Below are 13,998 nucleotides of genomic sequence, written 5' to 3' on the forward strand. Positions count from 1 at the left end.
GAATGAATGGGAAGACATTTTCATTTTGCGAATCGCAATTAGCGATTCGCAAATGGAGAATGCGAATTCAAGGGTGCAGGGGTGTCCAAAGGACACCCTGTTGCACCCCTGAAATTGATATGTGCACCCATGTTACGCACACACGTGCCCCAGGGGCATGTGTGTGCGTAACATGGGACTTTAAAAAATGCACTTCGATGCTTTTTTCAAAAGAATCGCAATTTACCATCACCTTACATGTGATGGTAAATTGTGATTCCTAATTGCGAAATCGCAAATCTTTTTACTTTCTTGCATTGCATTTAAGGAATCGCAAATTGCAATTCCTTAAATGCAATCGCAATTTAAGAAATCGCAAATTTTGCGATTTCTTCAATTGCGAGGGGCTACTTGTTTCATGCATTCCAAAAGCAGTTTTAGCGATCGCAAACGGCCAATTGTTTCGATTCGCACTGTTTGCGATCGCAAAATGCTTTGATGCATGTGCCTATAAAGGCCTACCTGGATCCAACAGAGAAAGGCTCTTTCATACCCACTTAGCCCCACTTTATGTAAACCTCTAATAGCCTCCTTACCAGGGGCGTGAGAAATTGCAACATATGACCCCTCGCAAATTCACAATTTTGTGTTTTTTACAAGCTTCGCAAGTTTATGTCAAGCCTTGAAGTCCTGGTTTCATAAAGGGATAAAAAAGGCTTCAAGTCCCAGAATACAAAAAAAAACAACCTGCACTGAAGCAGGTAGTAACACCAGGACAAGCGAAATGTCGAGGTTGCCTCTGATCCATGACAACAAACCTACCAAAGACCACACAATAAGTGTCTGAACCACAACAGCAGGTCTCTAGGAGTCAAGGGATCCAGCTGATGAAATACTGTGTTTCAAACTTAGGACAGAACTGACTAACATGCACTTCACGAACACTAACCTGTTCAACCCCACTTCCAACTTAATGCCACGCATAATGGAGTAGAGACTGGAGAAATTCTGACTAGGGTTTCTACGATGTATTGAGTTCTACATGAACATCCCCTAACCATGTAGTCATACAAACTTTGACAAACTCCACATTGATCTCAAGTGGATGAAAGGTGAAAATCATCAAAATGTACCACAAAAATACATTCATTTTGTATAACATGACATTGTCCTCACCAATCACATATCGAGTAAATGTACACAGATTTCAAACTCTTGGTAAAATGTACAAAAACAGCATGTTTCTCTTGTTTCTTAGGTTATAAGTAATTTGTTGGCAACCAAATTAGATGCCATATTGCTATTAATATTAGTAGCCAATGTGGAAAACACTGAGCCAGATTGGTCACTTAGAAACTATAAAACAAATAGAACAAAACAAATGCATTTACGTTAAATATTGAGACTTAAAAGACATTCTCACCTGATAAAGAGCCACACAGAACAGGAAGAGCATGATGTAGAGGATTTTGTAGACCACAACTTTGCCATTAAAGCTGACCACAAAAAACATGGCACAGCAGAAGAAGATCCAGTACTTAACAAGCGTTCCCTTGACGAAGGATCCTATGATTTCCACTATGGCATTTCCGGGTTCTTCTCTTTCTGAAGAAATAAGAAAAGAGCATTGTCCTCTCGTTACTGCTATTTTTAAGTTTGCTATTTGACAATATAAACATAGGATTACAGGAACCATCCGGCAAAAGAAATTGATATGAGAAGCTAAGAGTGCAGTACCATCTCATGGATAGTTTGACTGGAGTGCTTTTCAACTTCAACATTCCTCTTTGTGATCAATTACAGTGAATGAATGGAGCATTTATGGTGCAGGATAAATACCCAAGAATGTGGGCGTCCTGGTGTTAAAAGACCAAACAAATGAGGAGTGAAAGATGGTAGTTACAAGGCCTTTAAAGATGTAAACACAAAGCCGTTTTAACCACTTTGCTGAAAGCTAATTCTGACTTTCGGGATTTCAGTCCCCTAGGCAGGTTGTTCTAGTGAGATGCAACGAGAAACAAAAAGGAACTGCTGCTAATACTGGCAGGTTTAAACCGACGAACACAAATCAGATTGCAGTTTGAAAAGTGTAAGCAGTGAGATGGAACGTAAGCCTCAACACAGGGACATATTTAGTAGGAAACCCCAACAGAACGCGGCCTTGTAAATAATACCCCTATTCACGCAGACCTTAGCATGAAAGGGGCGGGCAATGGTTGTTGCAGTGGGCGTTCCGCCTTAACACCCATTGCTTTTTGATGCTGCCCTCAATTTACAAGGCTGGCGTAAATATGGGGCAGAGCCAAAAATAAGATCAAGGCAAACCTGATCTTAAACTGGCGCACGAGAAGAAATTATTATTTTCTCCTTATTTTAGCTGTTTATATGTGTGTTGCATTCTGGAGGTGTTATTCTGTACTGTGTTCTGAGCTAAATCCTGACTGAGTATTATCAAAATGTTTGTGTGTCTTCGGGTATATTGATAATTGGTTATTCACAGCTTTTGCTGCTGTCTTAGTTGGGAAAATTTAGAAGAGAATTGGCCATGACCTAGGGTCCAAGAAGGTTTGCTAAGTAAGGGTATCAATGAGGCCTTTTTTTAGGCCGTAGGAAACCAAATACTCGCAAGAGAAGAGTCTATGGGTTTCTGCAGTGACGGTGCAAAGAAATTGGCAATCCTATAGAAGATGCCAGGGGGACATGGATTTAAGGGCCACCAGATTTACGTGCCAGGACCTAACATCTGAAGGAAGTATATGAATAACCAGTGCAAAAGAAGCACCACCATACAGAGAGGACTTCTAACAGTATCTGGGAATTAAAACGAGCAGTAGATTTATTTTTTTGTAACTTATTCTGAAAGTAGATTGAAAATTCATTAAATAGATCCTGAGAGGGGTAATTTGTAAAAGGTACCTATGAAAAAGAATTAATTAGCTGAGTTTCTTAACTGTTCAATTTTATCTCTATAGAATGCTGCATGAGCAGCTGGAATCTGCCTATGATAGCCATGAGTTATTGCTCTGTAGATTTGTTTAGCCGTGAAATCCTAGTGAGACATTCTCGTTCCATTGTTTTACACTGGTGCTTAGCATTTCTATAACAGTATTCGTAAACCAGGGTGCTGAAATAGTTTTATGCTGCCTATTTCATCAGTGGCAGTTACATCAAGGGCTGTAGTGAACCACATGTTGAACCATAGAAGCTTCAGATTACTTAGAGATATCATTGTGGGAACGTTCAGCATCATCTATGGACATGGGTCTATAATAATTATGTTCGATTACTGATTTGCAAAAGCAGTGGCTGAAGGTGTCACATGTGATGCAGAATAAGTTGGCAGCCATGATGCTCAGCACACCAGATTGATAAATACATCAATGAACTCACTACCCACTGACTTAGGATCAACTGCCAACTTCTACTCATTCAAAACTGCTCTAAAAGCATACCTGCTGTAATACGAAAGAATGATCAATTAATTCTTTATCACAATATTATATGTCTTCTTCCCATGAACTCAGCTATTTTCTACATAAACAAACATATTCAACATTTAATAACTATGTAATGTCTTGTGATGTATGCTATGTTTTCTGTCAACACTCACTTGGCACCACCATCAATACTATCCTATTGATATCATCCAATAAACTATTTATCTTTGTGCTACATACCAAAAAATGTGTTACTAAATACAGCATCTGTTGCAGAAAAGTTATTGATACTGTTCGCCAAAAATATTAGCAAAGACAAAAAGATTACGGGTCGGTTTACGATGTCATTTGCAGTGGCTAAGTTCGACTACTGTTTGCAAACAGCCTTTTTACAAGTGAGAAGCCACATTTATGATTCGTAACACGTTTTCACTCTTGGAAAAATTGTGGTCACAGGTAGTTTTTGTGTGAGCAGATCATCTCAAGGGGTGATGTTTGGGAGTTCCAAGACAGGGATGCCTTTAAAAAGTGTATGCAGAACAACAAATGTGCACGTAAGTGGGTATTCACAAACTTCCTCTTTGAATCTTGTCCCCTGGACACAGTCTCTAATGTAGTCACAGGAGTAGTAAATATACTTTCTTCCAATATGGCAATGGGTAGGGAACACCAAAACATTGATAAGATGTGTAGTAGGGGGTTTACCAACAGGCAAAAATATTTTCAGCATGGGAAAAACATAGTAAGTGCTTTGGCACTTGCTCAGGGATTTTCGCAGGAGCGACAATGGAATTCACAAACGGGTTTCTTCCAACAATCACTCATAGAAACCAATGTGAATTAAAATAGCATCATAAATCCACCCCAACCCTAGGTACAGACCTAAGGGTTTTAATGCTAATTTTTTGTATATTGGGCTCCTGTGTCTATAGGCAACATTTAGTCTTCCATCTTAAAGCGTAACATAACTGTTATTATTAAACAGCATACAGTGTTTGGAAAAATCTAATCTACGTTTCCAAGAGCTCTTACAAGCCAGACAGGATTAGCTCATCAAGTGCTGTTTGTTTATTTGCATTCTGGCTCTTGAAATGGCGTTTCCCATTGATAAATGAAAGACTACAACTAACAATGCATAAGAAAAATACGGGTCAATCAGCTAACCTTGCCAAAACATGAAATAACACAAAAGCTCAGGTTTTTGACCGATTAATAATCATTGTCAACATCTGTTTTAAAAACTTCTAAATGTAAAGTCTTATAACACATTTCACAACCCACATTATTCAGATATAGAAAACAAAAAATTGCTGCCTGTCCCGACTTTTGTCAGTTCGTACAGATAGAAAATTGGGTCTAATTATGATGGCGGGCGAACATCATTATGGTGATGGGACAGCCCACCAGACGTGCGACAGTCCCACCAGCCCAATTAGGAAGCGCCCACCACAATGGCGGGCGCATCCTGGACTTTTCACATTGTGGACGGGGCTGCTGGCTGCAGCACCGTCCACAATGTGAAAATGCCACAATGTGCATTTCCATGCGGTGCCTGCCACCTTGTACATGGAAATGTAGGGGGGTACCATGGGTACCCCTCCAGTGCACCCCCCCACAGACGGGGCCCACCTGCAACCGGCCCCCAAAGCTAGTCTACGCCTGTCTTTTTGCGGCGGGATAACCGCCACAAAAAGACAGGCGGAAGGGCTCATCCAAATCACTACGGCGGTGCATCCACGGCACCGCCGCAGTGATGCCCTGGTTCCGGGTTCCGCAACGCGGGCGGAAAAGGACTGCCTTGTGGGACCATGGCAGTTGGACTTTCTGTACGCTGCAGGAACCTATGTGATTCCCACCGCCATCCTAATACGGCGGTGGGTGAATCACAATATGATGGCGGAAGGACCGCCACCGCCGGCTCGGCGGTGGCGATCCTCCAGCCATTATAAAGAGCCCCTTTATTCGGTCCAAGCATTATCTATCTGGAATTCTAGTCCATTTATGGACCTCGTTCTTAAACATCTAAAAAAAAAAACTTGGAAGAAGCATTAGTGCTAAATGAACACATGCTTCACACCTTGAGCCAGCCCTGGCTTTTCAGCTGACAACAAACCTCAAACAAAAATATTTGAGCCTCCACTTATAATTTTAAAATAGAAAGCACAGATCTCTGAAAGCAATAGGCGACTGGCATCAGGGAATAGAAATGTCAAATATGACATGGGAACAGAGGCAACACACAAATTGCAACAGTGAGAGACTCGTCTACCTATCAAGTGTCCATGTGGACTCCTTACATTGGTATGACGACACGTAAAGTGAAGACCTGCATTACTGAACATAAAGGTATGATCGAATGCAAGAAACAGGCAACCAAATTGACCAATCACTTCATTGAGAAGGGACATTCAGCAGACAAACTAAACTGGACAGTCCTAGACAAGCCCAATGTACACCTTAAGTTACAAACATCTCACAATACCTTTTCAATAGGGCACAGAAATGGATCCACAGATTAGGCAGCAACACTAATTGAGATTTCCTGGTCCTCAATCACATGAGGACCTTGGTGTGTCTGAGGTGACTTTGGTCTAAATACTGATAAAAACTCATATGGAACTAGTTGCCCTCACATTTCCAGTACTGCAACCTAAGGCAGATACTAACACACGTTCTTATTGGGTTTCACCTTTGTACCTGCTCGCATAACAAGTTTACCCTTAAGTGCTTGCCCTTATCACCACACAACCTCTATACTAAGCCTGTTTGGGGCAACTATAATACTGGGCCACCTTTCCAGCATTCCGTATGCCTGACCAGTTTTTAGGTCAAGCCTGGAGCCAGCGTGCATGCGCTAATCTGCAAGACTTGTTGTAGTGGAGTGCGGAATAGAAGCCCCGCTCATTCTCCACCCCATATTTGCCATTGGCTTGTGTCATTGTCCGTCCTAAATACTGGCTTCTGATTCGTAAATAGGCTTGTTAGTCCCTCCATAGTATTGCCTCCTCTTTATGTGTCACCTCCCATGGCGATTAGCCGTTTTACTTCTGTTGTTACACGGTACCAGTTCTTTAGTCTTTAAGCACAATTTTATTCAACCAGTTTCTCTTACTGCAGGCATGACATGCTTTGGTGCCTTCTTTACAACCCTGCCCTCCCTCCTGTTGTCGGTGCCTTCTTTACCCCGCCCCACGTACCTTCTTTACCCCCCACCGGCCTGCCCTCCCTTCTATTGTAGTGCCTTCTATAACATCCCCCTACACTCCCTCCCATTGTCCTTGCCTTCTTTACCCCTGCCCTCCCTCCCAATGTCATTCCTTCGTTAACACACCCCAGCCTCCCTCCCGTTGTCCATGCCTTCTTTACCCCCGCCCTCCCTCCCGTTGTCTGTGCCTTCTCTTCCCTCCCTCCCATTGTCCGTGATGCCTACCATTTGTAATGCAATAGGTCTCGCATTTACATGAGTTTGAGCTATTGGCATTGTAAACGACCAGGCATTTTATTTATGTTTTGGTTTTTAACCTCATCCGTGCTGCCACGATTTACCGCCGGTGCTGGGGCCCAATGCAAATGGGTGTGGTCATGATGGAACAGTTCCGTCATGAGCACAGCCCAACCGATGCTCATGATGGAACCGTTCCGTCATGAGCATCGAAAGGGTTAAAACTTTTTTTAAAGTATTGTCATTTATAAAGCCAATAGCTTAAACTTGCGTAAATGCGAGACCAATTGCATTACAAATGCTTGTTAACCATAAGCGCTAACACAGCATCAGCTTTTCTATTATCATACACACAAAAAATTGTTCAGTAACGAACATTGGAATTCTCATATAATAGGCTAGTGCTTGATGTGAGGGCCTTTCAAGGCCACTACTAGTTCTGGTATGGCTAAACTACATCCCCAGCATTTGTTGCATCCCGTGACTAGATGCGCCACGTGCCACTGGCAGGACTCTAATCCCCAGCATTCCTTGCATTTAGTGACTATACGCCCCACTGGCACGCAAAACTGACAATTACAACAGCCCTCATTGCCGTGGACAGTGTCCTCGTACATGCGTTGGAAGCGGCTGGACTCGAACTATCGAGAGGTAAACAACCGGTTCCCCTTCTGGGCTGAACTCGATACACACCTCCTTACATTCATTTTGATAGTCTTTGACGCACCATGACACTTGGAAACTGCTGCCCTTTTCTACTGCGGAGCAATGACCATGGGGCCATTGTTCATGAGCCTGTGGGCTACTTGCACACAATGACATTTGGAGGCTGATGCCTTTTTACCTCAAAACACGCACCATGGAGCCATTGATTATATTATGAACCTGTGGGCAACATACTCTTCCATGAGCCACACTATTGGGGATTATAAATATCTCGATTCCTTCCAAAGAGCACATGGAAGTTGCTTTAGTAATCACTCTTAAAGCATAAATGCTTGCACTACAGTGATTTAATTAATTAATTCCTTCATCTTCTACAGAGCTTTTGAGCACTCACTGTACCCACATAAACAGAGACTCTGTCCAAGAAACATTATGGTTTATCCGGTTTCCTATTTGCGGTTAGATATTCACTCTGCCCCCATGTGCACTGTTACCAGATATTCGTTCATTACTGCACTAATGCATTAATTAGTAATGGAATAAGTATCACATCAATATGGGTTGCATCTTCACTATTGGGCAATAACATGTAAGACTCTTGGTTGTCAAGCCCAACAGGTCTCCACAATCGCCCTTTTTAAGGGCTCCCAGAGGAATCTCTTACATATTCGTATATCATCATTTCTGCCTCAATAGAAATTGCTATCTCTGTGGCTACTTACCATTCTACATTTATCTTCAGTCTGAAATACCTGCAGTTTTTACCCTTTCTTCTTTTTGTTTGTCTTCTTTTTTACTCTCGCCTATAATGATGTGTAGGATAGAGAGTACCACGCCATGGCACGAGTTGAGGCACCACGCCCAACCTGTTTCTGTTGTATTGCATACAGCTGTGTTAATTGGTTTTGCTTTATGGGTGTCAAGGATTGGTGAGCAACACTCCACTGTGCTTGTAGCTATTAATTTGTACATATGTTTTGACATATACTTTCTTACAGGTGACTGTCAGTGGACCCCTCCCTTGGATTCTCACAGAACCACCAGACAGTTTTGTATTATACATATATTGTTTTAAGCATAACTTTGAAGCAGAAGCACTATCACTACAGGTCCTGATGAATGCCAGAACAACTCATTGAGGGCTAGAGGCTGAAACATGTTTACCTATCCTGGTGACACACTCCAGCAGGTTTAACATATCCTGCAGTGTCTTGCTTTTTAATCCTGATCCAGAGACGCATGAATAAAGGTGTTTGCGTACCCTGGAGCCAGTTTTAACCATCACACTTTTCCTTTTTAAGCTCTGCTTACCTCACCACCCCAAGCTCATTAAAGGTTATTTATTATACCTCTTAAAACATTCGCTGTGCTCCTCCCTCTCAGTGAAGGGGTTGTAGTCCACAACATGCCTAGGTATTATTGTGTGAGGAGGTTCCAGATGAAGAAGTATAGCAAGTAGGGTGGGTGAGGGAAATCGTCCTTTAGAAAGAATACTCAGTCTCAAAAATGTTATTCTGTCCTCAACATTTTCTCGCTTCTTTATCTAGACCCAAGTGTTTTATTGTGCTTCATATTACTATACAGAGGATTTAACTCCTGCTGGTTTCTAAATCTCCTCTGGCCCTCCTTTTGTGATTTGGCAGATTGAACATTAACATTCTTTTTCACTGATACCACAACATGGTCCTCACAAAATTGAGATTCACTTACACAAGCAGTCCGCATTGACTCCACAACGTTAACACCCTATTGCACGAATGCTGCCACATGGGCACTTCCAAGATGCCATGGGTAAGGGAAAAGATTAGGATTAAGGAAAGTGATGAGGTTCTGGTTAGAGGTAGGGTCGTAGTTACAATTAGGGTTAAACTAGGATTAAATGACATTTGGAGTTAGGATTAGGGTGAAAGAGAGGATAGTGTCTGAAGTCAGGTTTAGGGGCAGGGTCTGTTGTAGGCTCGCTGTAACTGCATTGACAATGAAGGTGTCAGTGAAGTGGCTAAATTCAGTGTAGTGATACCAAATTGAGCGAGTTTTAGGGTGCGTTAGTGGTTTCTATTTAGTATACTACACTACATTGCGTACTGGCAGCCAAGGGAGGCACATATAACCACCCCTAGATCTTGTCCTTCATTATGCAGGCAGGCGGCTGAACATTGTGTCCTGGATTGGAGTTCGGCTATCCATCAAGCAGTTTGACCCCTGTGTTGTGGACGGGGGCAAAGGATGCTCAGGCCAGGTCTAGCACCGTACAAGGACACAATTCTTTGTATGTTGTGCTGAAGATGCCCGCCTCATCTTTTTTTCATAATCAATGAAATGTTCAGACCAACAAAAATCTGAAACATGACTATAGTCATTGTTAGGTATTTGGAACACACTGCTGTATATAAGTAAATTGTGTTACTCTGACTATCTCTTACAATATAAAATATCAGTGGGTGGAGGCACCAATCCATGTTTACACCCAAGGCATTTCTAATCAACATAAAAGAACTATGGCCGACTGTCTCAGCACATTCATTTGGCTAGATCCACCTCTGGCCTGTTCAAATGTAGGCACTAACTTAAATTTATACACCGGGGGGGGGGGGGGGAGGGGGGGGGGGCGGAGCTAGCTCGCAACCAAGATGGCTGCTTGAGCCGAGAGCTCCCCCGTCTCCGCCACTATCCTGGTAAATATCCTGCATGTTGCAGTGCTGTACGCGATCCTACTTGCCTGATTTGTGCCCCTTGGCAACTGAGATCGGCGCCTGGCGAGATTCCGGCCGCTGAACCCTGCCGGCTGAGCTGTGGTGAACTGCGGGGCCTAAGCGTGCTGTGGCCGATGTGAGGCGAAGCCTGCTGGGAGCTGAGAGTCGATCTGTGCCCCCTGGGCAGCGGTGACCTGCTGGTTGCGACCCAGATGCCCGACGACACGCTGCGGGTACCTGCTGCCTCTTGATTTGCTCTGATTCCCCCCTATCTACTGCGATGGGGGACTAGCTGCCGGAGGGGCGGAGCCCGCGGGCGAGCGATCCTGCCCGGCGGCTGCGGTGCACTACGTGAGCGCCCGGCTTCTGACGGGCTGTGGAACTCTAATACCTGGTGGAGGAGCGATGCCAGCCGCGACCCTGTGGGCCAAGCTGTGACGGAGGGAGCCCTTTCTGTGATCCGTGAGCGGCCGTGTGCCCTGGCTGCCCCACTGGCGGTGGCCTGGGTGAGATAGGCCCGACTCCTGGTTTCACCTGCGGAGAGCGGTGGCCTGCCTGCTATTTACCGCTGCCCCCTGCCCCTCCGTGCGATCCTGTGGTGGTGAGCCTGACGCCGGAGGTCTTTGAAGGCGCGACATCTAGCGAGCGCCCAGTTGCAACCGCAGACGGGCTGCGGAGACACTGAGGGCCAGACTGAGACCTGGAGGCAGAGCCGTGGGGAACGGCAGGGTCCCTAGGGTTTGCCTCGCATCTGGACCTACATTGTGCGGCTCCATTGGCAGACTAAGTGGTGCGGCGAGACCCTCCTGGCGGTAAGGTTGCACGACGCGGGAGGTGAGCCGGGAGATCATTAACATTGTGCGCAAGACTGGCTCTGGTGGGGGGTCGGCCCCCGCGGCCATACTCTCCCTACTAATACTGTAACTGGCACTATTCGCCAACTAATATAACACGTGGAAGGGCTCCTGAGGCCTGCAGCTCGTGACCAGTGTGGAGTGCCGCTGCCCCCCCCCCCCCTCTCCTGGCGCCTTCAGAGTGTATTCTGGTCTGGTGCTTCAGGCTTCCCTGGTGTGGTTCCGATGTCCATGATGGAGGTCTGAGTGAGGCTGCTATTGGGCATGACGCACAGTCCCTCTTCTACTTGAACGCGATATCTGCCTGATTCCTGCTACAGGTCCGACCCTTGCCTGCGCTGCCCCGCGGCCTGTGGTCCATACGTCTGCCGCGCACCTGACTGGCGAAGTGGGAACTGCACCCCTGGCTGCTGGTGGCCCTTGGGCCCTACGTACTTGCCTTTAACTCGACGGCTGCGGAGCACCCGAAAACTGCCCAATGGGGCGCACGGACAGGAATCAACCCAAACTGTCTTTTGACAACAAGAGATCCAAATCTAGCGATCCCCCACCGGACAAGGGCCGTGCTGAGACAGACACACTGGGCGACTCGTCGGAGCAAGATATCCGCGGCATACTCTTTGCCATGGAGAAGGGCCTACAGGGCGGGATTGCCTCACTGGGATCAAAGATTGACGCACTCACCTACCGCATGGACCTGATGGTGGAAAGGCTAGATAAATATGCAGAACGGATTGACATGTCCGAGCGCCACATTGTCGAGGTGGAGTAAGCTCAGACCTCTCTTGATACGGAACACAAGCAACTAGGCAGAGTGCTCCAACTCCTGCAGGACAAAACTGAGGACCTAGAGGCCGGGTCCCGGAGATGTAATCTTCGCATCACGGGTTTGCCGGAAACCACACAGACTGGAAATATGGAGCTCTTCGTGGAAAATCTCCTCAAAGAACTATTGGGAGATTCAGCCTTCTCAGGGATGTTTGTCGTCGAGAGAGCTCTCAGATTCCTGGGCCCGAGACCAAAACTGAGGGCGCCCCCACACCCAATAATTGCTAAATTGCTTAGTTATAAAGATCGGGACACGGCACTGAGACTCGCCAGGGGGAAACAACCATTAACCTATGAGGGCTCAGCAATCTCCCTTTTTCCTGATTTCACTGCGAGGGTACAGGAGGCACGGAGACAGTTTGTACCAATGAAACGCCAGCTTAGTGAAATGGGCACGGACTATGCGATGCTATACCCTGCGAAGCTACGAGTCAATAGCCAGGGGAAGTCCATGATTTTCACCGACCCTAAGGCTCTCCAGAAGGCCCTCAAGGAATGGCGCAGGGAAATGAGGTAACCCCCAGAATGTGAACAGCATGCGGAGGCTACGGAGGGCTCCCTCGATGAACAGGACTGAACTGGAAAATTAGTTCTTGTCCTCTGTTTCTGTGCGCTAGAGAGGAATAGATCTGAGAGTATGCTGCGGAGAAAAGTTCTCTTGGGGACAGCCCCTGGACGTACATTGCTTCCTGTGCTCCCCTATCTTTCCTGTCGGATATGATGTGAGGGGAGGTTTTCGAGCCGGGCGCCTGAGCCGCATTAATTGCTCACCCCTGCAGAGGTGCGCTGATAGCGTTGTTGTTGTCTTTACCTGATGGTCCTGCTGCATAGCACTTTCTCCAGTTACAACGACGTGCGCTTGGATGCTCCCATGTACTCTACAGAGCGGAACTTAGAACGATGAGTATGATTACAGACTGTGTTTTGCCGCTTGGGAGGGCACAAGGCACGGTTGTTCTCTTTTTTGAGAGTTTTTTGAGCGATAACTGTGATCACACGCTTTCTATTTTTCTTTTGTCTAGGAGATGGGGGTACCGCACGGCAGCACGACATAATGTGATGAACATTCTTTGTTTTTTGTACTGCCGGCTACCTACGCCCCCGCGTGCATTACACTTCCCTAAGCAGGGTGTCTTTTTTTTTAAACATTTTTCTAGGGCGGAGGGAGGAGGCCTCTTGAGGTATGAGACGGTACGACAAGAGAGAATTGGTGGGTTGGGGGGTAGATCGTGGCCTGGTTGGGCAGGCGTGGGGGGGCCATGGGAGGGGGGGTGTTTAGTTGCTCTTCAGAGCTGATGGGGTTGGAGGGGGAATGGTTACGAGTTTTAAGTGTGATTGATGGACTTTTTTGCACAGATACGGAGCAACATGTACGGCTGACACATGCATGGGTTACACTGCACAGTCATTTCTACATACCGCTACTCCCTGAGATGACTCAACCGAGTAACACTCCAGATACTATCACATTACTGATGTGGAACGTTAGGGGTCTAAATGACCATCGCAAAGTTAGGTGAGTCCTCCAATACCTCTCGAGACACGGGATTGATGTAGCGCTACTACAAGAGACCCACTTACGCCCGGACAGCCCGACGCTACTTTACAGAGGTTTCTCGAATAACATACGTGCAGCGGGATTTACCTCACACGCTAGGGGAGTTTTAACGTGGGCTAACCCAAAGGCATCCCTGAAATTTACCCCTATAACAATGGACAGGGGGGGACGATACACGATCACTAAATGCATTGGGAAAGGTATGGAGTTTCATATAGTGAACACTTACGGACCTAACTACGATTAGCCTGCTTTTTACTCTGATCTAGCTGCTAGAGTCCGAGAACACTGGAGGACATGTACTTTGGGGGAGCGACTTTAATATGACAAGACAGCCCTCATTGGATAGATCTGATGGTCCAGATCGCCGCCCCCCGGCCTCAGCCAGAGTGCTGGATGCTGAGCTGACGCGACTGGGGCTGCAGGACGTATGGAGATCTAGGCACCCTACTCAAGCGGGATACACACACTACTCAGCTCCAAACGACATTCATACTCGGATTGAATACTGGTTGTCCACTTCCCATCTTCTTTCCCTGGT

The 13,998-nt window shown here is 45.9% G+C and overlaps 1 protein-coding gene across 1 annotated transcript in view; it reads right to left on the minus strand.

Moving 5' to 3' along the window:
* The window catches only part of LOC147706209 (piezo-type mechanosensitive ion channel component 2-like), a 612,835-nt gene that overhangs the window by 459,645 nt on the left and 139,192 nt on the right, over window positions 1-13,998 (minus strand). Inside the window, exon 10 of the mRNA XM_086929599.1 lies at window positions 1,403-1,584. Coding sequence (XP_086785725.1) covers window positions 1,403-1,584 — 182 coding nt within the window. The remainder of the gene's footprint in view (window positions 1-1,402; window positions 1,585-13,998) is intronic.

This window comes from Lissotriton vulgaris, chromosome 7 (genome assembly GCF_964263255.1).
Source record: "Lissotriton vulgaris chromosome 7, aLisVul1.2, whole genome shotgun sequence".
Lineage (NCBI taxonomy): Eukaryota > Metazoa > Chordata > Amphibia > Caudata > Salamandridae > Lissotriton > Lissotriton vulgaris.